This window comes from Labeo rohita, chromosome 21, assembly GCF_022985175.1.
Source record: "Labeo rohita strain BAU-BD-2019 chromosome 21, IGBB_LRoh.1.0, whole genome shotgun sequence".
NCBI classification, from domain to species: Eukaryota; Metazoa; Chordata; class Actinopteri; order Cypriniformes; family Cyprinidae; genus Labeo; species Labeo rohita.
The window spans coordinates 18,518,042-18,544,809 of NC_066889.1; the positions used below are offsets into that span (position 1 = coordinate 18,518,042).

At 34.9% G+C, this 26,768-nt stretch overlaps 1 protein-coding gene across 1 annotated transcript in view; it reads left to right on the forward strand.

The window, feature by feature from the left end:
• The first annotated feature begins 4,619 nt into the window (after positions 1 to 4,619).
• The window catches only part of nnt (nicotinamide nucleotide transhydrogenase), a 56,204-nt gene continuing 34,055 nt past the window's right edge, over positions 4,620 to 26,768 (forward strand). Inside the window, exons 1-10 of the mRNA XM_051092814.1 lie at positions 4,620 to 4,730; positions 7,710 to 7,900; positions 13,657 to 13,886; positions 14,873 to 15,090; positions 16,146 to 16,233; positions 16,429 to 16,517; positions 19,188 to 19,375; positions 21,952 to 22,085; positions 23,454 to 23,645; positions 26,115 to 26,268. Of these exons, the coding sequence (XP_050948771.1) occupies positions 7,753 to 7,900; positions 13,657 to 13,886; positions 14,873 to 15,090; positions 16,146 to 16,233; positions 16,429 to 16,517; positions 19,188 to 19,375; positions 21,952 to 22,085; positions 23,454 to 23,645; positions 26,115 to 26,268 (1,441 nt within the window). The 5' untranslated portion in view covers positions 4,620 to 4,730; positions 7,710 to 7,752. The remainder of the gene's footprint in view (positions 4,731 to 7,709; positions 7,901 to 13,656; positions 13,887 to 14,872; positions 15,091 to 16,145; positions 16,234 to 16,428; positions 16,518 to 19,187; positions 19,376 to 21,951; positions 22,086 to 23,453; positions 23,646 to 26,114; positions 26,269 to 26,768) is intronic.

Below are 26,768 nucleotides of genomic sequence, written 5' to 3' on the forward strand. Positions count from 1 at the left end.
ATTTGATCCAAAGTACAACAAAAAGAGTAAAGTTTGAAACATGCTTTCTATTTGAAAATATTTTAAACTGTAATTTATTCCTGTGATTTCAAAGATGAATTTTTAGCATCATTACTCCAGTCACATGATCCTTCAGAAATTCAGTAGAATTTTTCAGGTTTCTTTGATGAATAGAAAGTTCAGAAGAAATCTTGCATAGCATAAATGTCTTTATTATCACTTTTGATCAATCTAAAGCATTCTTTCTAAATAAAAGTATTAATTTATATAATTCGATAATTGGTATATTACTGTGTAATGTGTATAATGTTACAAAATCTTTTCATTTTAAATGAAATCTGATCTTTGGATCTTTCTATTCATCAAAGAACCCTTAAAAAAGTAAAAAAAACTATTTTAAATATTGCTAATAATAATAAATGTTTCTTAAACAGCGAATCATACGACACTGAAGACGAATAACGATGCTGAAAATTTTGTTTTGATCACAAGAATAAATTACATTTTAAAATATATTCAAATAGAAAGCAGTTATTTTAAATAACTATATAAACTATACTATAACTATAAACTTAACTATATAAATATGTAAAATATTTTACTGCTTTTGTAGTATTTTGGATCAAATAAATGCAGGCTTGGTGAGCAGAAGAGATTTCTTTAAAAAAACATAAAAAATCTAACAGTGCAAAAACTTTTGACTGGTAGTGTATATTGCAATTAAATTTGTGTGTACCTACAAAAATAAACCTGGGTTTATTCTGGTTCACAGCTGGGACTGTTATCTCTCACTGTTCAACACTTTAATTGTTAAATGGTTCATCTCCGCAAATATTTACCATGGGTTCAGTCAATATACCACTTACTGCAGTAATAGTTACTACAATAAAAACTGGTCACCACGATCATAAATGCATAAATGAATAAACGAGATTGTCTCGTTCAAACACATGTTTGAATGAGATAACGTTTTAATTTGTTACAAACAATAACCATGGCACAAACTCCCATTACAACAAAGTTTATCCCAGTTTTTAATCTCCCATAAACCAAAAGCAACACAATTCTTATCTTTTTTTACTAAAGTGTAATTTTTTGCCTGGCAAGTGACCCATTTCTTTATCTAACTTCCATCAGCAATGTCTTCTGTCATGGAAATTGTGTTTTGTCCATGGTTTCTCCCCTCACAAAGTACTATTTTTAGGAATAATGCCGATATTACTGTTAGAAATAAGTCTCTTTTTTTCCCTTAGATGGTTCAGTAACAACTTGAATTGTATTCTTTCTGTATTTGATGATTGTGGTAATATTTTAACTTATGAACAATTTCTGAATCTCCATAACTTTCCAGTCCCACCAAAGGAATATACTACCTTGATGAGAGCTATCCCAGTTGGCTTAACCCAGTTAATTAGAAATCACCTTAAATTCAGTAAAGGCAATAGTGTTTATCCAGCTTTATGTTTGGGTGGTATCAATATTTTAGACCGGAAATGCAATAACAGACATATTTGCAAAATATTTAAGACAAAGAGAAAGATTACTCCAAGAGGGAAATTCTACTGGGGCTCTTTTATAACAAATATTAATTGGAGAAAGGCCTAGCTTTTGCCAAGTAAATTTGGTTTATCTAATAAGGAGATTCATTATAAAACTCTTCAAAAAATTTATCCAGTTAATTTGTCTATTTCTAAATATTCCGATATTGATGAGTCTTGCTCGTTTTGTGGTTTTGAAAACAGCTGCCCATTTATTTTTTGATTGTGGTGTAATCAACAAATTATGGGTTGATTTAAGCACCTATGTTTTTAGCCTTACAAATGTGACCCATACCTTCGTCCTCAAAGATGTTATTTTTTATTATGAAAATCCAAAACTATTATCTGTTGAATATCTGGTTAATTTTCTTATATTGAATGCAAAATTCTTCAGTCATAAGCAACAATGGCCTAAATGTCCTCTGTCTTTTCCCCTTTTTCTTGCTGAACTTGATTCTCTCATTTCATCTCTTAGACTCACAAGTAACAAAAAGAGTGCCAAATTCTTGTTGCATTATGACAATTTTTCTAAAAGAAGGTAATTTATTTTTTTTTTTTTTATACTTTTCTTTTCTGTATGGATAGTACCATAATTTAATGTACGCAAATCCAGAATATAACTTTTCTGTCTTTTTCTCTATGATTGTTCCTTGTAGGAATTATCAATGTCTAATTAAGTTGGCTTGAGAAAGCCAGCTTACTGATATGCTATTTTCTTCTGAGACTAAATCTGTCGACACTAATTCGTCCTAGAGCTTTAACTCTACAAACTCCAAACTCAGTCCAGATCTTCAGACTGATCTGAAGTTAGTTGCTATGTCTTTTCTAACTGATCGGACTTACGGTTTTCCTAAAATTGACGATTAAAATTGGGAAAAATCCCATAGACGTACATTGACGGAATGTTCAAATGAACAGCACTTTTCAAATTCCAACTGTCAGAACTCCCAGAATCCCTTGAGACTCAATCAAACTTCCCTTCTATGTACTGTATTTCTAATCCATTCAAACTCATTCAAACTCATCTATCTATCTGTCTATGCCTAGCAACCAGAATCATGCTAGTAACTTGCTAATCATGCAAGAAACATGCTAGTAACTTGCTAATCATGCTAGTAACATGCTAACGACATGTTAATCATTCTACAATCATGCTAGCAACATGCTACTAACCTGCTAATCTTGCTAGAAACATGCTAGCAATTTGCTAATCATGCTAGAAACATGCTAGTAACTTGCTAATCATCCTAACAACAAGCTAGTAACTTCTAGTCATGCTAGAAACATGCTAGCAACATGCTAGTAACTTGCTAATCATGCTAGTAACATGCTAACGACATGTTAATCATTCTACAATCATGCTAGCAACATGCTACTAACTTGCTAATCTTGCTAGAAACATGCTAGCAACTTGCTAATCATGCTAGAAACATGTTAGCAACTTGCTAATCATGCTAGTAATTTGCTAATCATGCTAACAACATGCAAGTAGCTTGCTACTTATGTTAGCACCATGCTATAGAAATGCTAGTAACTTGTTCATAATGCTAACAACATGCTAGTAACATGCTAGTCATGCTAGAAATGTGCTACAAACATGCTAGTAACTTGATAATCATGCTAGTAACAAGCTAGTAACTTGATAATCATGCTAACGACATGCTAATCATTCTACAATCATGCTAGCAACATGCTACTAACGTGGTAATCTTGCTAGAAACATGCTAGCAACTTACTAACCATGCTAGAAACATTCTAGTAACTTGCTAATCATGCTAGTAACATGCTAACGACATGCTAATCATTCTACAATCATGCTAGCAACATGCTACTAACTTGCTAATCTTGCTAGAAACATGCTACCAACTTGCTAATCTTGCTAGAAACATGCTAGCAACTTGCTAATCATGCTAGTAACTTGCTAATCATGCTAACAACATGCAAGTAGCTTGCTACTTATGTTAGCACCATGCTAGAAAAATGCTAGTAACTTGTTAATCATGCTAACAACATGCTAGTAACTTGCTAGTCATGTTAGAAACATGCTACAAACATGCTAGTAACTTGCTAATCATGCTAGTAACATGCTAGCAACTTACTAACCATGCTAGAAACATTCTAGTAACTTGCTAATCATGCTAGTAACATGCTAACGACATGCTAATCATTCTACAATCATGCTAGCAACATGCTACTAACTTGCTAATCTTGCTAGAAACATGCTACCAACTTGCTAATCTTGCTAGAAACATGCTAACAACTTGCTAATCATGCTAGTAACTTGCTAATCATGCTAACAACATGCAAGTAGCTTGCTACTTATGTTAGCACCATGCTAGAAAAATGCTAGTAACTTGTAAATCATGCTAACAACATTCTAGTAACTTGCTAGTCATGCTAGAAACATGCTACAAACATGCTAGTAACTTGCTAATCATGCTAGTAACATGCTAGTAACTTGCTAATCATGCTAACGACATGCTAATCATTCTACAATCATGCTAGCAACATGCTACTAACTTGCTAATCTTGCTAGTAACTTGCTAATCATGCTAACAACATTCTAGTAACTTGCTAATTATGTTAGCACCATGCTAGTAAAATGCTAGTAACTTGCTAATAATCCTATAAGCATGCTAACAACATGCTAGTTCCTTGCTAATCATTATAACATCATTGCTAGTCACATGTTAATCATGTTAATAACATGCTAATAACATTCTATCTATCTATCTATCTATCTTCTTACTGTCTATCTATCTAAAACTTTTTAAAACTTCTTAAACTTTTTAAACTTTATAAGCTTTTCAAACTTTTTAAAACTTTCTGTTCCAGCTTTCTCAAGCCAACTTAAAGTTTGTCTTGACAAACTTTTTTATCTGGTTTCTCTTTTCTTGTACATTTCTTTACAAGTTCTGCAATAAAAAATAAAAAAAAAATCGTTAAATGTTCTTTTAGAAATAATTTTATTTCCTAAATTTGACTTATTTATGTCATTCAAAAGATAAACTAATGTCTAAATCTCGTTAAAAACGCCTACAGCACATGACTCATTTACATACGTTGATCGACAGTCAAATGAAACCACAGAAGCGGCGCCGATAGAGGTGAACTCGAGTGCTTCCGGGTGGCGGCTGTAAGCTGTGCGTCCCCGCATTCAAAGGTCGCTCATTGATGCTCTGTCTCGACTCGGTGAGAATTTCAATCCTTCATTATCGATTTTTACCACCTTGTCATTTCATCGATTGAAATGCATTAGGAAATACACGGCTTTGATCTTGACATGCAAACGACAGTCTGCAGTGATTGTTTCTGTTTAGCTATCAAGCTAATGTGTTACGAATAGAAATGAAGGGGAAATGAGCTCTTGTGCCCGCCTTCTGTTGGCTCGTCGATCCCAAAGCCGCATTGCTCTTCCGAAAATAAGCCATGCGAGCTCAAGCATTTGATGTTGTGGTGTAAAACAGATTTTAATTAGTCGTACTGGTGTGCTTGAACCGTGTTATATGAATGAAAATATGCTAATACGTTTATGCGGAAATTCTGCGTACCTTGTGCCGTTGAGCTGTTTGAATGAATGACTTTTGCATTGCCCAATAACAAACTCTAGGGTCGACACAAGGACGAGCACCGTTATTTTGATACTAATAGGTTCCCCTCCTTTATCATATAATAAGTTTTAAGTTTCTAAACCGTGTAAAGTCATTGTAGGTTGCCCCAAATCTAATAGAGACTTGTCACTTTTCTCGTCCGCTGACGTGGTGCTGGAATTAGATTGTAGTTGGCACAGTAATCCAATAGAGTCTGTCTGCACATGCTTATTTAAATCGGTGATTTAATTGTTTCTCACGCCCTCATAAATGCATAACCACTGCAGTGCTTTCATGTGTGGGATGCATCCCTAAAAAAGGAAAATTACACAGACGTCTACTGGTGTATAAGTGGAAACTGTGTTTTACTGGCACGTTCCATGAATACACTACACTTTGAGTTCCGTCCACACATTTTGTTGTAAGACCTTTTCGATATGTTTGAAAAAGCTTTTGTCAAAAATGTCACTCTTTAAAATTGACCTCATTGTCAGTGTTTAATAATTGAAATCGTACAATGTCATTATGATGTTTAGAATGTTTTAATAAAATAATATTCAGTATTTAAAAAATAAAATTCTTTAAAATGTTTTTAAGTTGATCAAAAAGACGGTATTGGTCTCAAACTAGTGATTTTTAGTTTCTGGCTGCATTTTTGTACTGTATTTGTGCCTACTAAAGTTATTTTTATCTAAGTAATATATATATTTTTTTACTTTCCTCATTTTTCTTTTCATGTATTTTGCATATTCTGGAGCCGACTGTCGCAGACAGTGTTTATGGTGTTGTAGACAATAAATGACCTGCTGTATAAGGCCTTCTGCTACTGTATGACCTGCACTGGCCCACCCAGAAAAACCCTTATCACCTTCATATGCAATAGCCTTTACCTAAACACATACACTTCTACACATTTCAGCGTTTGCCTTAGTGTGACCTTGACTGTTTCACCCTGCGGATTAATTGATCTGTTTTGTGTTGCTACAAATAGATTGAAAAGAACCATTAAGTTCTTTAGAAACTGGAGAGATTTTGGAGAGAGAGGAAAAAAAATAATGAAGTAAAAACAAAATATTTAAATAGTCACTAGGGTGCAAAATAAAGCCTGAAAAGCACATGGCTCCATAGCACTATCACTTTGCAATGTCGCAATGACTATCATTTGTCGAATAATATCGAAGCTGCCGACGTTGGCCACGCAGACCGGAACAGAAAAGCATCCAATCGGAAGTTAGAATTTGTAATGGTGGTGCTCATTGTTTACGCAAGGTGACCTATAAATGTGAAAAAGACGTTTCCTTAGCAGTTTTGCAAAATATTTCCCTTTTCAAATAGCCTGAAAAACCACCTCATGCGAGCGTAAAAACTTTTTTGCGATATATGGGAGTTTTTGCAAAATGTGTGTTTCCATTACAGATTTGCGCAAAACTTTTGTAATATATTATTAATGTCGATAAAGCTATTGTGAAATGACAGTGTGAGCTGTAAATGTGAAAGAACAGTTTTCGCTTGAGTTTTGCAAAGTATTCCTTTTTCGAACTGCCTAAAAAAACACCTCATGTAAGCGTAATATACTTTTTTGCGATATATGGGAGTTTTGCGAAGTGTGTGTTTCCATTACTGATTTGCGCAAAACTTTTGTGATATATTATTAATGTAATAAACTATTGCGCAGTGATGGCGTGAACTGTAAAGGCGAAAAAACACTTTGCAGTTTTGCGAAATTTTCCGAAAATGGATTCCTGTGGAGACCGGAACAGAACAGCATCCAATCGGAAGTTAGAATTCGCTCACTGTTTACGCAAGGTGACCTATAAATGTGAAAAAGGCATTTCCTTAGCAGTTTTGCAAAATATTCCTTTTTCAAATAGCCTGAAAAACCACCTCATGCAAGCGGAAAAACTTTTTGCGATATATGGGCGTTGTTGCGCAATTGACGCATTTCCATTAAGTATGTTTTTAATTAGGAGTTTTCATTTGTGCATTTTGAAGGGTAATGGAAACACAGCTGTTGATGTGTTATTCAATAATTATTAACAATAATAACTAGTGCGGTCGGTGGCTGTGATATACATAAACCTACCAACATCGGTCGACATGACTTATTGTGAGAGGAAAAAATTAAGTTTTAGTCGCATAACATTGTTTAATGGAAACACTGTCATTTCGCAATCGTATTTAAATCAAAATTTATGAAATATACTGCAAACGTTTTGCACAAATCTGTAATAGAAATGCACCTTGTGACACTTTTTTTTTTTTTAAGCTTCTTTGATAGAAAATTGAAAAAAAACATTAAAATCGATGTCTCTTATGACGTCTTTACAATAACTTTTGATCAATGCATATTTTTTGAATAAAAGTATTAATTCCTTTGCAAATTGCATTGATATTTGCTCTATGAATGTCCCTCAACATACTGTCTTAAAGGCCTGTTAACGGTCACCCACTTGTGTGAAATGTGAGCATATGTGTGTCACCTTGGAGGTGGGTAAACATCTGCGCAGTAGAGTAGAGCATTGTGGGATAGGTCAGCCGGCTCACTTTTTTTTCTTTCTTTATCTCTCTCACTCACATGTAGGAGGAGGGTCGTTTCGACTGCACAGCTCCTCCTTGTGTCCCCGATGGCGAGTCTTCTGCGCGTGGTAGCCACCAGCTGTTCCAGCCCGCTGTTCTCCGGGCTGGCCTGTGCTAAGAGTGTCCGGACAGTGAAGACACCATGTGTGCGGTTCCTCAGGACCCATCAAGCCCTCTCTCGCCTCGCTAGTCCAGGTAACAGTGTTATTCAGTTGTTATACAAGAGTCAACATTTGAAGTAGATCAAAACCTTTCATTAAAGTTGTCCTAAAACTAAAACAATACCCGTTCTTGTCTTAGGACAACTTTGATGAACTTTTCTGATCCACTTTAAATGTTGACTACTGTATAATATATTCAGTTTCAGGCATTCGATTTTAGTAACTGGGCAGCTTGAGGTGGTTGAGGACATTAAATCATGTTTGATATGTTTTTTTTTCTTAGTATACATTGAAAGTCCTTGAGTATGCTTATGTATAAACATAATTTGTTTTACCTCAGTAGATTTTGTTTTAAAGTATAACAAATGCAGATGAAACTTCTTTCTACTCTTCTACTAATATTAGCAGTCCATGTGCAGTGACCCTCAAGGTCACTGTGTTCCTCCCCTGCTTGTTCTGCCACTATTACCTGCATTGAAGGTCTTAGGATATGAATGAGTGTACTGTAAGTGACCTGTGTAGCATACTGGCTGCTTGGATACAACCTGTGTTGGAGACTTGCCATTAATGGCAGACCTGTTTTTAAGAGGGGGAAGAATGGTAATGACAGCTGAGGCAGGTTATTTCTGGCACTGTGTCAGCTGAGGAATCAGGACTGTTGCACAGCTTGTGCAGGAGAATGCCTGCTGGGAAAAGAAACACATGTCTATGGTGACTGTTTGCAGTCAGTGTGGTTTTAAGAGGTTTGTGGGCCTCAGATATTTCATTGTTGTCATTTTATTTGATCAAAAATACAGTAAAAACAGTAATATGGTGAGCTAGTAGTACAATTTAAAATAACTGTTTTAACATGTTTTAACATGTAATTTATTCCTGTGATGCAAAGATAAATTTCCAGCGTGCATTACTCCAGTCTTAAGTGTCACATGATCCTTCAAAAGTTATTTTATTGTTTTAGAGATTCTTTGTTAAACAGAAAGTTCAAAACAGAAACAGAAAGTTATTTGAAATAGAAGTCTTTTGTAACATTGTAAATGTCTTTACTATCAGTTTTGATCAATTTAATGAGTTAAAGTATTGTTTTTTTTAGTTACACATTATTTTAATAGTCAACTTTAGACATTCCATTAACTATAAGTAACTTTGGAACCACATGCTAACTAGCTTATTAATTTGAGAAAGTTGAGTTAGATTAGTAGAACAAGTTGACATTTGATTATGGTACGTACAATGTCTGTTAAGATAATCTAAAAGTTAGCAGATACTAAGCAGATAGTCTACTAATACTTTAATGACTGGTAGTTGACATGTAGTTAGTTACTTATACGTAGTAGAATGTCTAAAGTAGTCTTATTTTATTTAAATGTATAGTATTTTACTAATAATTAATAATAAATAAATAATTTACTTACCCCATGTCGTCAAGATGTTCATGTCTTTCTTTCTTCAGTCGAAAAGAAATGAAGGTTTTTGAGGAAAACATTCCAGGATTTTTCTCCATATAGTGGACTTCAATGGGAGTCAATGGGTTAAAGGTCCAAATTCCAGTTTCAGTGCAGCTTCAAAGGGCTCAACATGATCCCAGTTAAGAAATAAGGGTCTTATCTAGCGAAACAATTGGTCATTTTCTAAAAAAATAAAAATGTATATACTTTTTACCACAAATGGTCATCTTGCACTAGCTCGGCATCCAAGACTTATGTAATGCATTATGTGATCACGTTGGAAATGTCATGCACGGTTAGTTCTTCGTCTGTGTACTTTGGTTCAAAAAGGTAGAGTAGGGCAAAACACTCATTTTCTCCTCCAACTTCAAAGTTGTTTGACGTTGTTTTACCTTTTGACTGCATGTGACTGCATAATGCGTGAATTAAAGCAGTGCAAGACAAGCATTTGTGGTTAAAAAGTATATGAACTTATTTTTTTTAGAAAATGACATTGTTGGCGTTGGAACCATTGAATGTGGGTGGGACAGGACACCCACTTTTAAAGACCAATGATATCGGACCCACCCACTTTTACCGTCTTTAATTCAGCAAATATGTCTGCGCAGTGTGCACTTTTTAGAGCGCCATAAGTCATATCCATTCCACATGACGAATGCGCTAACAGAATAAGCTGTATGCTGACGTGTATGAACAGGCAGCATCTGGGGTGGAGGAGTGGACGGAGCAGGCACGGGCACATCAGGCGCAATCATCAAACATATTTTGGGCGCGGGCGCATCGCTGTCTTTACTGCGTATAGGCTACGCAAAGCCGACTAATAAAGAAGTTGGTATACGGAGTATACTTGGGTATACCCTGCACTACACCACTGTTAATTAAACTCTATTTTGTGTTTTCACTAGTAATTCGCGCCTGCTTCACTCCCGAAACACAGCAAAGAAAGGCCCCGATCACACCAAACGCGTTTTTTAGGTCTGAAAACGCAAGGCTTTTTTTGGTGACTTTTAAAAAAAAAAAAAAAAAGAGCAGTGAGTTTTTTTTTTTTTTTTATGTTGCTAGGCAACCATCAAATCAGCCATCCTGTCAATCTAATCAAAGGATTATAGCGTGAGTGCTCTAAAATCTTTGGTTTTTATCTGTTTAGTAAACTGTCATATCAGCAAAAACCTTAAAAAAAACAGCTCCAGGTAACCTGCGATAGACACCAAAAGTTTTTCTTCCATCACTGCAGTCTCTGGACTTTTTAGGCAACGGTAAAACTTTCGTCACCACAGTGGAAGGCCCGCCTCTCTATTAATTCGATTGGACAATGAAAAAAGCCACAATGACGTCGGGTGCTTTTTCGCTCAGAGTTGCTTTTTTTTCAACTTCGCGTTGCAAAAACGTGAGGCGCAGCAGGCGGTTAAAACATGAGGCCCGCGGGGTGCATAAACAGTGCTCATAACGCTCACTGCCAATAGAAAACAGTTTAAAAAAAAGGCACCTCTCACTGCAAAAACGCGTTCGGTGTGATCAGGGCCTAAAGCATCTGAGCATGTCTGCTGCTCAGATACACCTAGCCCTACCTGATACTTTATTGAAACTTTTCGATTATTTCCTTCATTTTTATTTTTTATTGAAAACAAATGCCTTTATGATGTGAAAAGGCAGAAGCATGATTTTGGGCATTTTTGGGGGGGGAGGACCCATCCACATTTTTGCTTCCGACACCCATGGATGTCGCGATAACCGCAATATCGCGATATTGAGGAGCATAACCGCAGCAACCGCAACATTTGTGTTTTATGTTTTCGTAAGGTTATACCTTTCTCGTTTTACACTTTGTGCGTGTGTACCGAATATTAAATAAGTTAGTAATAATAACATAATGTGTACCATGCTGATTTGTACAGAGGTTCAGTAGATTTCCCTAAACCGACAGCGAATGAGAGAGAGATCGACTGATCGCTTGCGATTACTCGCGTCTGTCCTTCTGGCATGTACTGTATATTTGTGAAAATAGGTTGGTATGTCCAAGGAAAGCCAAATCTCTGTCTTAGAATCGACGCTCTGCTGGTCAACTGAGCCTTTAAAAGTGGCGCTCAAAGCTAAAATGATTTCAGTCTCTCTTTGAATGAATCAGCATTTTTGAACGTGCGGTTGAATGAACCGTTTAAAGACTCAATGCAGTCCCCAACGAATCCGCTCTGACTGACAGCCCATCTAGAACGCGCAGGTGAAATATCAAAAGAAAAAGTCTCTTGTCCAGTCATAATCAAGGAGCACTGACTGTTATTTATATATAAGCTAACAACAGCCTAATGATTTTATTGTCAGGTTAATGTTTTGTTATATAGACAGTTATTTTGTCATTCTGTTCTGTTTACTTTTCTTCCTGTTTCAACGCGATTTAGTTTAGTTTTAGTTTTGTTTCATTAGTTTCTGAATATGACCTGCTTACATCGTAACGCATACACACAGATTATACAGTATATAAATGGCGCTGTTATCGCTCTATTGAGCCACTCAAAATTACCTCAAGGTAAATTCCTTCACCGCGACAGCCCTAACACCATTATTTCTCGGCTGGGATCGTGTAGAGCTCTTTGAAGCTGCATTGAAACTGTAATTTGGACCTTCAACCTGATGATCCCCATTGAAGTTGACATTATGGAGAAAAATCCTGGAGTGTTTTCCTCAAAAAACATAATTTCTTTTTGATAGAAGAAAGAAAGGCATGGACATCTTGGGTGACATGGGAGTAAATTATCAGGAAATGCTACTTGGCTGCTTGTTCGATATCTAATGGTATAGCATTCATACATATTTTAGACATGGCTGAAGTCTCCGAATACTTTCTGAATTGTCTTTGCTGTCCGTGGCCCAGTTTAACAGCCTCCAGGCAGCTCAAGTCTACAATTCAAGTGAGCTTATGTTGTTGTTATCTATAGTTCAGGCCTGTGGTGGAATTTTCCACAAGTGACCTCCTGCTACCAGTAGCAGAACTTGACTTGGATGACTTCTCGATGCATATTCACATCAGAGCATATCACATAAAATAAAGCTGTGCATAAAAATTCAACTTTATTACACATCCTAAAACCCAGGCATGCTCTGTTTTATAGCTTTAATACTGTAATTTGACCTGTTGCGAAGTCACAAGGTCTTGCCTTACTGTAAAAATGCCACAAGTCTTAGAGGGATGTCATGGACCTACAGTCCATTACAAAGGTTTAACGGTTTGCGCATTTCTTTGAAACCACCCATTGGTCTTAATGAACCTCTTCACCAGTTGTTAGTCTGACTCTTATCTTTATTGTACTGCTTTTCTCTTTGACCTCTTCTTGGGTTCAAAATGGAGTCTGCACTGTTAGAAATCATGAGAGAAGCCTAAGATCAGCTTTTCACACTTCGCTTTGTTTCTGTGGTACTCTAAACTGATCATGAGGCTTTAGTCATATACAGTTGAGGTCAAAAATGTACATAAATGTTAATTATTTGACCAAAATAAGCAGGACCATACAAAATGCATGTTATTTATTTTTATTTAGTACTGACATGAATAAGATATTTTACATAAAAGATGTTTACATATAGTCCACAAGGGAAAATAATAGCTGAATTTGTAAAAATGAGCCTGTTCAAAGTTTACATGCATTTGATTTTTAATACTGTGTTGTTACCTGAATGATCCACAGCTTATTGTTGGTGCTTATGAGCCCCTTGTTTGTCCTAAACTGCCTGCTGTTGTTCAGAGAAATCCTTCAGGTCCCACAAATTCTTTGGTTTTTCAGCATTTTTGTGTATTTGAACCCTTTCCAACAATGATTGTATGAATTTGAGATCAATCTTTTCACACTGAGGACAACTGATATGCAACTATTACAGAAGGTTCAAATGCTCACTGATGCTTCAGAAGGAAAAATGAATTAAGAGCCGGGGTGAAAACTTTTGAACAGAATGAAGATATGTACATTTTTCTTATTTTGCCTAAATATCTCTTTATTTTTCATTTAGTACTGCTCTTCAGACGCTACAGAAGATACATGTTTCCGCAAAGGCAAAATCAGTTAAATTTACTGATCTTCAAATTCAAAAAGTCACAAAAAAGCAGCTAAAAACACGGTATTAAGAATCAAGTGTATGTAAACTTTTGAACAGGGTCAACTATTATTTTCTCTTGTGGATTACATGATGTGAAATATCTTATTCAGGTCAGCACTAAATTTTGTATGATCTCTCTAAAAATAATTAACATATTTAACATTACACAGTACAAGAAGTACCTTTTTCTTTGTACACTGTGTAATATGTTCCTCTCCATGCTCTGGTTGATTCTGTAACTCCCTGTTACTTCCTGTAGGCATTCCGTACAAACAGCTGACTGTCGGCGTTCCTAAGGAGATCTTTCAGAATGAGCGTCGAGTGGCCATCTCTCCCGCCGGTGTGGAAGCTCTCATCAAGCAGGGCTTTAATGTTGTGGTGGAGTCTGGCGCTGGAGAATCAGCGAAGTTCTCCGATGACATGTACACCAAGGCAGGAGCCTCCATCAGGGATGTCAAAGATGTCTTTGCGTCTGATGTTCTGCTTAAGGTACTGTTAAATAGATTAAAGGAAAAGTCCACTTGCAGAATAACAATTTACAAATGGTTTACTCACCCCCTTGTCATCCAAGATGTTCATGTCTTTCTTTCTTCAGTCGTAAAGAAATAGTTTTTTGAGGAAAACATTTCACCATTTTTCTCCATATAATGTACTGATATGGTGCCCAGACTTTGAACTTCCAAAATGCAGTTTAAATGCAGCTTCAAATGATCCCAGCCGAGAAAGAAGGGTCTTATCTAGTGTAACGATCGGTTATTTTAATAAAAATAATACAATTCATATACTTTTTAATGCCAAACGCTCATCTTGTCTTACTTTCCCTGGACTGTTTTGGTCTGGTTTATGACAGTTAGGGTGTGTCGAGAAACTTCCATCTCATGTTCTTCCTTAACTTCGAAATCGTCCTATATCGCTGTTTTACCTTTTTTGTTAAGGGTGTTTGATCTTTGCATGTTCACTTTGCAAAGACTGGTTTGGTACTTCTGCAGCGATGTAGGATGATTTTGAAGGAGAAAATAGGATGGGTGTTTTTCGACATACCCTTACTGTCTTAAGTCAGAATACACAGAGTTCAGGGAGAGCAAGGAAAGACGAGTGTTTGAGATTAAAAAGTATTTAAATTGTATCTTTTTTTTAATGAAAATAACCAATCGTTTCACTAGATAAGACCCTTCTTCCTTGGCTGGGATCGTTTATAACCACATTTTGGATCGTTTGAAGCCGCATTTAAACTGCATTTTGGAAGTTTACGTGGCACCATAGCAGTCCATTATATGGAGAAAAATCCTGAAACGTTTTCCTCAAAAAACATAATTTCTTTACGACTGAAGAAAGAAAGACATGAACATCTTAGATGACAAGGGGGTGAGTACATTATATGTGAATATTTGTTTTGGAAGTGGACTTCTCCTTGAATTCATTTTTACGTTCTCTTAGCTTAGTCTTCATCAACGTTCATTTCCCGTTTACCACAGGTGCGTGCCCCCATGTTGAACTCTGCTCTGGGAGTTCATGAGGCTGAACTCATGAGTGAAGGAGCCACCCTTGTCAGTTTCATCTATCCTGCTCAGAACCCTGAGCTCATGGACCAATTGTCCCAGCGCAAAGCCACTGTCCTGGCCATGGATCAGGTGCCCCGTGTTACTATTGCTCAGGGATATGACGCCCTCAGCTCCATGGCCAACATTGCTGGGTAAGGCCAGTTCTTTTAGGCAAAAACCATTGTTTTTGTACTGGTCAATTTTAAGATTTTTGGACAATTTTGATTCTGTAACATGCCTTTTTTCAGACTAGTGGAAATATTCAAAATACACATTTGAGTGTTTATTTCATTACGTTTTATCTGTTTACACTGAGATTTTAATTACAATACATAGCATTAAAGGCAATGTTTTATTTATTTATTTATTTTTATTTAATTTTAAATTTTTTATTTATTTATTTTTTTACTTTTTTGTTGTTTTATTCAATTTTGTTTTATTTTAGTTTATTAATTCATGTTTTGTTTTACTTTTATTTTTATTTTTTGTTTATTTTATTAATTTGTTTATTTTGTTTTATTGTTTTTCTATTGTTTTGTTTATTGTACTTTATTTTGTGTTTTTTTTTACTTTAGTTTTTGGTTTGTTTAGGTTAGATTTTTGTTTAGTTTAGTTTTTTATGTAGTCTTTAATTTTTTGTTGTTGTTTTTGTTTTGTTTTATTTTATTTATTTATTTATTTTTTATTGTTTTTTTTTTTTTTGTTTTTAGTTTTTAGTTTATTAATGTTTTTTATAATTTTTTTTTTTTTTGTTCAATTACTTTTTTTTTGTCATTTTATTTTTTTATTTTGTTAGGTTTTAGTTCTGAGTTGTATTGTTGTCTTTTTTGTTTTTTTTTTTTAATTTTGTTTTGTATTATTGTTTTGCAATTGTTTTTTTATATTTTGTTGTTGTCTTTGTTTTTTTTTATTTTGTTTTGTATTATTGTTTTGCAATTGTTTTTTTATTTTTTGTTGTTATTTTTTTTTTATTTTATTTCATGTTTTTTTTTTTTTTTTAATGTATTTATTTATTTATTTATTTATTTATTTTGGTGGGAAATACTAGACAAATAGTCAGACTTCACAGGCCAATCTGCTGTGACCTTTTTACTGAAATCTTGAATGCAATTGTGTCAACAAATATGAGATTTGTGGCCAGCATAAAGTGTCTTGATTCCTGCCTCATCAGCAACTGTAACCGATGTGCGTCTGTTTTTCTTGGCAGTTATAAAGCCGTGGTCCTGGCAGCCAACAACTTTGGCCGTTTCTTTACCGGTCAGATCACAGCTGCAGGGAAGGTTCCACCTGCTAAGGTATGCTTTGGCATAACCGCATACACGTCCAGAGTGTGTTTTTTTTTTTTTTACTTTTTTTATTTGAGTTTGCTTGATTCATTGCTGTAAACTTCTCACATTAGGTCTTGGATGAAGATATTAGCACTGTTCCCAAATTAGATTTTTCTGTTTATTTTAGAGTTTGAATTCTAAAAAGACTGTTCTTATTGGCAGGTGTTGATCATTGGAGGTGGAGTGGCTGGGTTGGCCGCTGCTGGCTCTGCCCGTGCTATGGGTGCCATTGTCAGGGGATTTGACACCAGGTAAAAAGTCATACAACTTAAAGTAACTAAGTACATTGATTAACTCATCAAACAAAGACTTTTCGATTATTCATGAGACAAAACTTCCCCTTCAAACACAGAATTTTCCGTGTTTTCACTGTTATACACTAGGGGGCGCTATTACTCAACTCCTGAATGAGTCTAGAGCAGGGGTGGTGAACTCCGGTCCTGGAGAGCCGCAGCCCTGCAGAGTTCAGCTCCAACCCTAATTGAAACTCACCTACCTGTTGCTTTCTAGTAACCCTTCAGACCTTGATTAGCTTGTTCAGGTGTGTTTGATTAGGGTTGAAGCAAAACTATGCAGGGCTGCAGCTCTCCAGGACCAACGTTTGCCACCGCTGGTCTAGACTGTGCCGGTCAAAAATACAAACCAGGAAGACGCAGAAACGAGTGATCTCGTATGTTAGCACATGCATATGAAAAAAAGGAGAAGATATTATTAGTTCTAAATATGATATCTACTAAATATGATCCAAATGTAGTATTTGATAAAAATGCTACTTTCTCACGTTTTTTTTTGTTTTTAAAAAGTTTATTTCTTTTAATAAAACCTTCAAGTGTTAATTTAAAAAATGAATGCTTGGAGCTAGAATAAAACATTTTTTTTGTTTGTTTAAAAATTGAGGGTCTGTTCTTTATTTTCATGTATTGTATGTTTAGATATTCATTTAAAAATATTTGGGGGGCTGGCAACTTTTTTCAAAAACCTTGTCAGGGATAGCGTTAAATATGACAGTAAAGACTGTTTTGAACTTTATTCTTTATAAAAATCCTAAAACTATGTGTCATGATTTCCATAAAAATATTAAGCAACACAACTGTTTTCAACACTGATAATAAAATGAAATATTTTTTGAGCATTAAATTAACATATTAGAATGATTTCTAAAGAATCATGTGACACTGAAGTAATGGCTGCTGAAAATTCAGCGTTACCATGACAGGAATAGCTTTTTAACAGATTTTAAAATATTTAAATAAATTATTTTAAGTTGTAATTATAGTCAGTTAAATTAGTAATAGTATAATAGTTCATAGTAATATTAATAATAATATGTGTGTATTTTTAATATTTCATGCAAAAACAAACAAAAAAAAATCTTCAGGATCAGTAAGTCTCTTATGCTCATTAAGGCTGAATATCAAAATATTTATTTATGTGATGCAAAGCTGATTTTTCCTCAGCCATTGCTCCAGTCTTCAGTGTCACATGATCCTTCAGATTTAATCTTTCAAATATGCTGATTTATTACTTTTATCATCAGTGTTGGCAACAGTATTGCTGCTTAATTTTTTATTTTTATTTTTTTTTGGAACCTGTGTTTTTTTTTTTTTTTTTCCCACCAAGGTTCTTTGAATAAAAAGGTAAAAAGAATAGCATTTATTCAAACTAGAAATATTTTGTAGCAGTGAAAGTCTTTGCTATCACTTTTTATCAATTTAACACATACTTGCTAAATAAAAGTATTAATTTTCAAAAAAGTAGTTTGTTACAAAAGATTTCTATTTTAAATAAATCTTTTCTTTTGAACTTTTTTTCTTTATTTAAAGAATGCTGACAAATATCACAGGTTCCAACAAAATATCACAATAAAATATCACAAGCAGCACAACGGTTTCCAACATTAATAATAAATCAGAATATTAGAATGATTTCTGAATGAGTAATGATGCTGAAAATTCAGCTTTTTTATCACAGAAATAAATTATATTTTCAAATATATTTACATAGAAAATGGTTATTTTACATTAAAATAATATTTCACAATATTGTCGTTTTTTTTCTGTATTCTTGATCATAAATGTAGCTTTGAGCATAAAAACATAAATTTTTTACTTTTTTACTAACTCCAGACTTTTGAACGACAGTGTACATATGTAGATGTAGGTAATGTTATAATAAATATGATTTTACAACACTTTAATTTTTCTTTTCCTTTTTAATGTCTCAAATCAAGTTTCCAGTTTTTTTCTGACTTAGGGACAGCAGGGCAGTCTGATTACATATGTCAGTAGTCAATTTGTGGTGCTAGGGGGCGCTATAACGTTCTCAGAGCTATGTTGCTGTGTGCTCATAGTTTACCACCACAACTTTTTTTTTTTTTTTTTGGCAAATGTGAATTATAGCATTTGTTATTTTTTCCAGTTATTAACCCTAATGATTGTCACTTGCAGCTAAATGTTTTTTTTTTTTTTTTTTTTTAGATCTGACCGATGCGCTTTTTTTTTAGTTCCAATTCTTGTCAGTATTTATAAATCCGAGTTTTGAGTCATCGTTCCACTCTAGTTTAGATTTATGATGTTTGTTTTATCTGAAAATGTTTGTTTTTCGCTTTTCCAAAAACAAGAACATAAATAAAAAGCTCTTGTGCAAGACAACTGTGACGTCACTGCAAATCCTGCCTCGATCCTGTGGTTTGAAATGTACACATTTACAAAAAAAACTTCATTTTAACTGATTTAATGACTCTGATTTTACAGCATGAGCCAAGTTTGGTGTATTTACTTAGAATTTACGTCTTTTCTGTGCTTTGGAATACAAAACTTGAAACTTTATTTGCTTGACTGATTCTTTTAGCGTCAGTTCCAGCAAACTTCCTCTCGGTGGCAGTGTTGCATTAGTCACGGAGCCTTGTCCTGTTCTTTCAGAGCGGCTGCACTGGAGCAGTTTAAGTCCCTGGGTGCCGAGCCTCTGGAGGTGGATGTGAAGGAGTCGGGAGAAGGCCAGGGCGGATACGCTAAGGAGATGTCCAAGGAGTTCATCGAGGCAGAAATGAAGCTGTTTGCCAAGCAGTGTTTGGATGTTGACATTATAATCACTACCGCGCTCATCCCCGGTACGCACACCTGCAGCATTCACTCCCTTTCCATCTCATCTTCCTCTTTTTTTCTTACTTGCCCTCTTTGGCATGTGCTTTTGCAGATAATGAGTGATGTGGTTTTTGCACATGCTCTGTTTTTCCCATCATTTGACATTTTAAAGGAAGAGTTCAGCCAGAAATGTAGATTTTTTTTTTCTTTATTTACTCAGCCCTGTGTTGTTACAAACTTGTGCTATTTTTATTTTTCTGTGAAATACAAGAATCTTTTTTTGTTTGTTTAGTGATCAGGCTCTCAAGTTCTGAAGGACCAAAAAGCAGCATGAAATAGTCCATACGTCTCTATTTTGTATATTCTAAGCCATCTTAGGATGTATGAAAGTTTTTAGGTTGACTAATTTCCTTCACCTTTACTTTTGCTCTATGATAAAATATGATGTCCAACTTGCATTATAGACGCTACATTTGATTTAAAGGGGTAAATCACCACTGCCAATATGGGATTTTAAATAAGGTTTAAAAAGGATATTTGTTTATTTATTTATTCATTTGTTTGTTTAATTTTTTTTTTTTTAAATGGGTACTACACTAATGGGGATAAAGGGCTGTGGTGAAAAAAGTTAGGCTTGATCAGGCTATCTTTGAGCGAGGATATTTTTGTGCAGGTAACGAGAAAAAAATAATACATTACAATACATAGTAATACATAATAATACATAATAATTATTCATTTACTTATACTACTGTCATTGTAACAATACAAAGCTGATTGAAAATTTGGGAACTCACCATTTAAGAGTTTCAGTAGAGGTAATTGCATATAATTGCATTGCAAGACTTTTGTTACTTATTTTATGTTGCTTTTTTTTTTTAGTTTTATCTTATTGTTAGTTTTTTTTTTTTTAGTTTAATTTAATTTAGTTTAGTTTTATATTTAATTTCGTTTTTGCTTTATTTTATTTTAATGTAGTTTAGTTTTATTTAGTTTAGTTATTTTTTGTTTATTTAGTTTTATTAGTTTTATTTATTTATTTATTTATTTTTTTGTCGTTCTTGTTTTTGTTGTTCTTGTTTTGTTTTTTTACTTTAGTTTTTTGGTTTAGTTTAGCTTTTGTTTTATTTAGTTTTGTTTGTTTTATTTGTTTGATTTGTTGTCGGTTTATTGTAATTAGTTTTAATTTAGTTTTAGTTTTAATTTAATTTAGTTTTTTGTTGTTTTTAGTTTAGTTTTTTTGGTTTAGTTTTATTTTATTTAGTTTGGTTTGATTATTTTGGGTTTTATTTATTTTAGTTTTTATTTATTTATTTATTTATTTTTGTCTTTCTTGTTTAGTTTTTAGTTGTAGCTGTTTTTTTTATTTTAATTTAGTTTGTTTTTTATTTTAATTTAGTCTAGATTTATTTTATTTTATTTTTTTTGTTTTGTCTTGTTTTGTTTTTTTTTAGTTTAGTTTAGTGTTTTGTTTTAGTTGTTAGTTTAGTTTTTAGTTTAGTTTATTTAGTTTTGTTTGTTTTATTTTATTTTATTTGTTTTATTTTAGTTTAATTTTATTTTTTTTGTTCTTTTTTTGTTGTTTGTTTTATTTTATTTATATATATATTTTGTTTTTAGGCACATATTTTAGAGATCCTGTAAAAATGTATTGTCCTGTGAATAATTTTGGTCTGTCCATCACACAAGTCTATTGTTTGATTTCAAGAGATTTAGAATATATATAGTGCAAAAAACTTGTGGACTATTTTTATAGTGCTTTTATTCTATTTTGGAGCTTGTCAGTCTCTGGTCACGATGAATTGGGGGAGAAAAAAAGTTTCTTAAGTTCCTTTTGTTGCATTTCATGGAAAAATAACAACATTTCAGTTTACAATGACATGAGGGTGAGTAAATGTCAATTTTAAGTTTTCATTTTGACTGTTCTTCTAACCGTGATCCTGGTTTATCTCAAGATCCTTAAGTTGATAGTTGTGTGACTTACGCTGGCATTTGAAAAGAGAAACGGATTACTCGGCATAACTAATTACGTAGAGCGTAATTACCAATTTAACAGCTCTGTGGCTGCAGATGTGCTTCATGTTTATTTGAAGCATGTTTTGTCTTAATCACCATGACTGAAAGCTAATAAAAATCAGGTGTCTATAGCAGAATGTTTATGAAGTTTCCTGAGTGTCAGAAGAGTTGTTTTGGGTCGCTCTTGCTTTAGATTGGCAGAGAGTTGTTCCAATTTGTGTTGCTTGTTCAGTACCGCTGGCACTCAAAGTCAGTTCCTGCGACTTTTGCATGCTTGTGCACGCTCCTGGTGTCACTCCAATGTTATTTCATTTCCATCCCTGAAGCCACACAGCCACCAGTTGGACTTTTAGTACTTATAAACTACTTACCTTGCAGTTTTTAAGCACGCTCAGATTGGTAAAACGCATGCAATCTGTTCCACTTTTATCAGAATAGCGTTTTTCTTTTAAAACCAACAAGCCGCAAAGCAGCTTATCAGTATATTAGGTTGCACGGATAAAAGGCACTTCAGAGGAGTCTTATTAAATGCGTATCAGTCATGGTTTTGGCTTACAAGTCTCACTGTGCTGAAATTATTATGCAGGTCGGAAGGCCCCTGTGCTGATTACTAAGGAAATGGTGGAGACCATGAAAGATGGTTCAGTGGTGGTGGACCTGGCTGCAGAAGCTGGGGGCAATATCGAGACCACGGTTCCTGGAGAACTCTCCGTTCACAAAGTGAGTACACTGCAACAGAACAACAACTTCGAGATCTTTCATGAGCTTCAAGTGTTTGTCAAGAATGTTCAGGGGTCAGTGTAAAAAGAAAAAGGGGGATAGTTCACCCAAAATGAAAAATTCATAATTAATTGGCCACCCTTGTGTCGTTTCAAACCTATAAGACCTTCGTTCATCTTCGGAATACAAATTAAGATATTTTTGTTGAACTTCTCCTTGAAATAAAGGAGAACAACGATTTCTGGATAATTTACTTACACCCTTGTAATCAAAGATGTTCATGTCTTTCTTTCTTCGGTCAAAAAATTGTTTGAGGACAAGTTTCAGGATTTTTCACCATATAGTGGACTTCAATGGTGTCCACGAGTTTGAACTTCCAAAATGCAGTTTAAATGCGGCTTCAAACGGTCAAAAAACTCCCATCTCATTTTCTCCTCCAATTTCAAAATCGTCCTAAATCGCTTGTAACTTTTTTTTTTTGTAAAGGGCATTTGACCTTAGTTGCACGTTCACATTGTAAACACTGGGTTGGTACTTCTGCAGCGATTTAGGATGATTTTGAAGTTGAGTTTTTCGACATACCCTAACTGTACTAAACCGGAAAAAACAGAGTTCAGGCAGATCTAGACAAGACGAGCGTTTGAGATTAAAAAGTATATAAATTGTAATATTTTTTTGGATATTCAAAATCGGTGGCACCACTGAAGTCCACTATATAGAGAATTAATCCTGAAATGTTTCCCTCAAAAAACATAATTTCGTTACGACTGAGTAAAGAAAGATATGAACATCTTGGATGACAAGGGGGTGAGTACATTATCTGTACATTTTTGTTCTGGAAGTGAACTTCTCCTTTAACGAGAGTACCATGACAGATGAATAAAGTTGATATTTTAGTTTTCTTCGCGCATAAAAAGCATTCTCGTAGCTTCATAAAATTATGGTTGAATCACTGATGTCACATGGACTATTTTAAGAACATCCTTACTACCTTTCTTGGTGTTGACCGTGTCAGTTGCATTGCTGTCTATAGAGGGTCAGAAAGCTCTTGGATTTCATCAAAAATATCTTAATTTGTCTTCCAAAGATGAACGAAGGTCTTACGGGTTCGGAACGGCAAGATGGTAGTTAATGACAGCGTTTTCATTTTTGGGTCAACTGTTCCTTTAAGATATTAAAATAGAAAACTCTTATTGTACCAATATTTCACAATATAACTGTTTTATTTTGTTTTAAAGCAGTGTATAGTATAAATTAATAAATGCAGCCTTGGTGAACGTACAAGTATTAATTCAAAAACAACATTAATGTCTATTCACATGTTTGTCTGTCTTATTTCATTAAATATATTTGTGTACTTTCCTATAGGGTGTGATCCACGTTGGCTATACTGATCTTCCCAGTCGCCTCCCGACTCAGGCCAGCACATTATACTCTAACAACATCATCAAGCTCATCCGTGCCATCAGCCCCGACAAGGACGTTTTCTACTTCGACGTCAAAAATGAGTTTGATTACGGCACAATGGACCACGTCGTCCGAGGTTCAATAGTTATGCAGGTAAACCTTTTTTTAAATCTACAGTGTTTTATATGAGGGTGTTCCTAATTGTGTTGGATGTTATAGTTCACATCCTAAATCAGTAAAACCTTTCTTTCAATTACATACAAAATTTCACACTCAAACATCTAGAAAAATCAATTTTTAGTTGAAATTAGGGATGTAACGATATTATCAATATCATGATACCGCAATGGCAAATCTGTCTCGATATTATCGTGTTCACATGATGATATGAAGCGATAGGTCTTCTGGGTAAAAAGTGTAGTTTTTAAAATATATTTAAACTTCTTATTGCAACATAAAACATCTTGAAAGTTGTGTTTTGGGCCTTTATGCTTTGGCGCAGTATCTGTTAAACAAGCACAATATGGCTTAATCCCTTCACCAAATCTGTTTTCACTGCATTTTTAAAGCGAAGCGTGCACTTCATTCGGGCCATCAGCTTGTGATCCGGTGTTTTCCATGCCTCAGAACGGCTCCGTTCACAGTGAATGAATGCAGCGAACTTGTTTATTGCATGTGCTGTGAGTTCAGCCTGCGTTCAGGAACGCAACTGCTCCAGTTATGCTTTATTTTCACAGCAGATGATTGCAGCGCTCACTAGATTTGTAGTTAGGCATGTTTTTGTAGGCCTGTCTCTACTGAAGCTGGAGTTTTCCATCAAAATAAAACCTAAAAGGTGCAGTATGAATTGCTGGCAGCTAGTGTTTAAAGGAGAAGTCCACTTCCAGAACAAAAATTTACTGATAATGTACTCACCCCCTTGTCTCCTAGATGCTCATGTCTGTCTTTCTTCAGTTGTAAAGATGTTTTATGTTTTTTGAGGGAAACATTTAAGGATTTTTCTCCATATAATGGACTGCTATGGTGCCCCAAGTTTGAACTTCGAAAATGTAGATCCCAGCCGAGGAAGAAGGGTCTTATCTAGCGAAACGATCAGTTATTTTCATAAAAATAACACAGTTTATATACTTTTTAATGTCAAACGCTTATCTTGTCTTCCTCTGCCTGGACTGTTTTTTTTTTCCGGTTCATGACAGTTAGGGTATGTTGAAAAACTCCCATCTCATGTTCTCCCTCAACTTCAAAATCGCCCTATATTGCTGTTTTGCTTTGTTTGTTACTTTGCAAAGACTGGGTCGGAACTTCTGCAGCGACGTAGGATGATTTTTTTTGTTTCGTGACATACCCTAACTGTCTTGAGCCAGAATACACAGAGTTCAGGGAGAGCAAGACAAAACAAACCTTTGAGATTAAAAAGTATTTAAATTATATTTTTTAAATGAAAATAACTAAATTGCGCTGAATAAGACCCTTTTTCCTCGGCTGTGATCATTTACAACTGCATTTGGCATCATTTGAAGCTGCATTTAAACTGCATTTTGGAAGTGCAAACTTGGGGCACCATAGCAGTCCATTATATGAAGAAAAATCCTGAAAAGTCTTCCTCAAAAAACATAATTTCTTTACAACTGAAGAAAGAAAGACATGAGCATCTTGGATGACAAGGGGGTGAGTGAATTATCAGTAAATTTTTGTTCTGGAAGTGAACTTCTCCTTTAAATGGGTAATGTTACTGCAGTCCGAAATTAAAAAATATTTTTCAAGTGTAGAAATTAGGAAAAGTATTTAAATTTCCGTACTGTAGCGTAAAGCAAAAATAACATGCCTATGAAATATTCATTTTCATTTATTTTGCAGTGCAGTCGTTTTACAATATATGACAATTATTGTTTACATTGTTGTTATTAGTAGTAGTAGTATTATTATATTCTAATTTGTTTGGCTTCCTAAAACACCAGTGTGAATGTAATTTAGACTGAGACAGTATACCATAAATAAAAAGAGGGTTGAGTTTTCTTTAGAGTTCAGGTAAAAGTCAATTCACTGACTTTTTTCTGACTTAAGTTTTCTTGGTTAAGAACATAGGTTGGAGCTCTTATTTTGAACTCTAAAAATGTATTAGGTAGAATAATTTAATTTTTAAAAATGTACAAAATTTTCAGCTGTTTTCAACACTTTTGATATCATTGCATCCCTAGTTGAAATAGCTTCTGTCGGTGCCACAGCTGTCCCAGGGATACATGTCCCACTTTGAGTTTAACATCGACTTGTATAAGAGAACATTTTAAGGTGAATTAAATAATAGTATTAGGTTATGTATGTGTAATTAACATTAGTAAATCCGTTTTGTTCTACCATAATATTGGTGAAATAAGCATCTGTGTTTTGTGCATTTGTTGTGCGTGTATTTTCCATGGATACACTAAAGTTTAACAAATACAAAGATGATGTTTTATCCAGTCTGGCTGTTGACCTAAATGAGTTTGACACCCCTGAGCTAAAGGATGTGAGCAGTTTGAAATTTATGACTCAATATCTCTCTGGCGCTCTTTTAGCTTTCAAGGAGTTGAGTTGTGGTGTTATTTGAATTCTGGCTCTCACTCACGGTGTATGTGTCTGCAGGACGGAAAAGTGCTTTTCCCTGCACCGCAACCTAACAACGTCCCAGTGGCAGCACCTCCAAAACAAAAGACTGTCCAGGAGCTGGAGAAGGAAAAGGCAGCTGCCATCTCGCCCTTCAGAGCCACCCTCACCACGGCTGGGGCTTACACCGGAGGTAAATCGCAGTCCGGCCGCCGTCCCTGCCTTCCTCTTCCCGCCGGATCTCCCCCCGGGGTTAATATGAAAGCGGCTCCCCATGTGTTTTAAGAGGAAGAGACCGCTGCATTGGTGGTCTCTGACACTAAGCTATTTTAATAAGGTTGTCGTGTACGGTTAAAACGGCCCTCCTTTATTGCCTTTGAGATTAATCCGATTTTTATTTTCTTCCTTTTATCCACTTAATCAGCATTGCTCAGAATTCCCCAAAATAGCAGCTCCCCTGTTTGGCCGCTTTGTCCCAAGATGTGATTAGTCTCCAAAGCCCCGCTAAACTAAACGGCGCACAAACTAATTCTATTGGTTGCAGACGCCTGAGGACCACTTGTGTGAGTAGAGGCAACTTTGGCTTCACATCAAAGCGCTCACTTCCTCACTCAGACAAGCCGCAAATACAACTTGCACGTAAATAAACACCGGCTGATAAACAAACATGCAAATGAGATCTTCCTGCCCTTT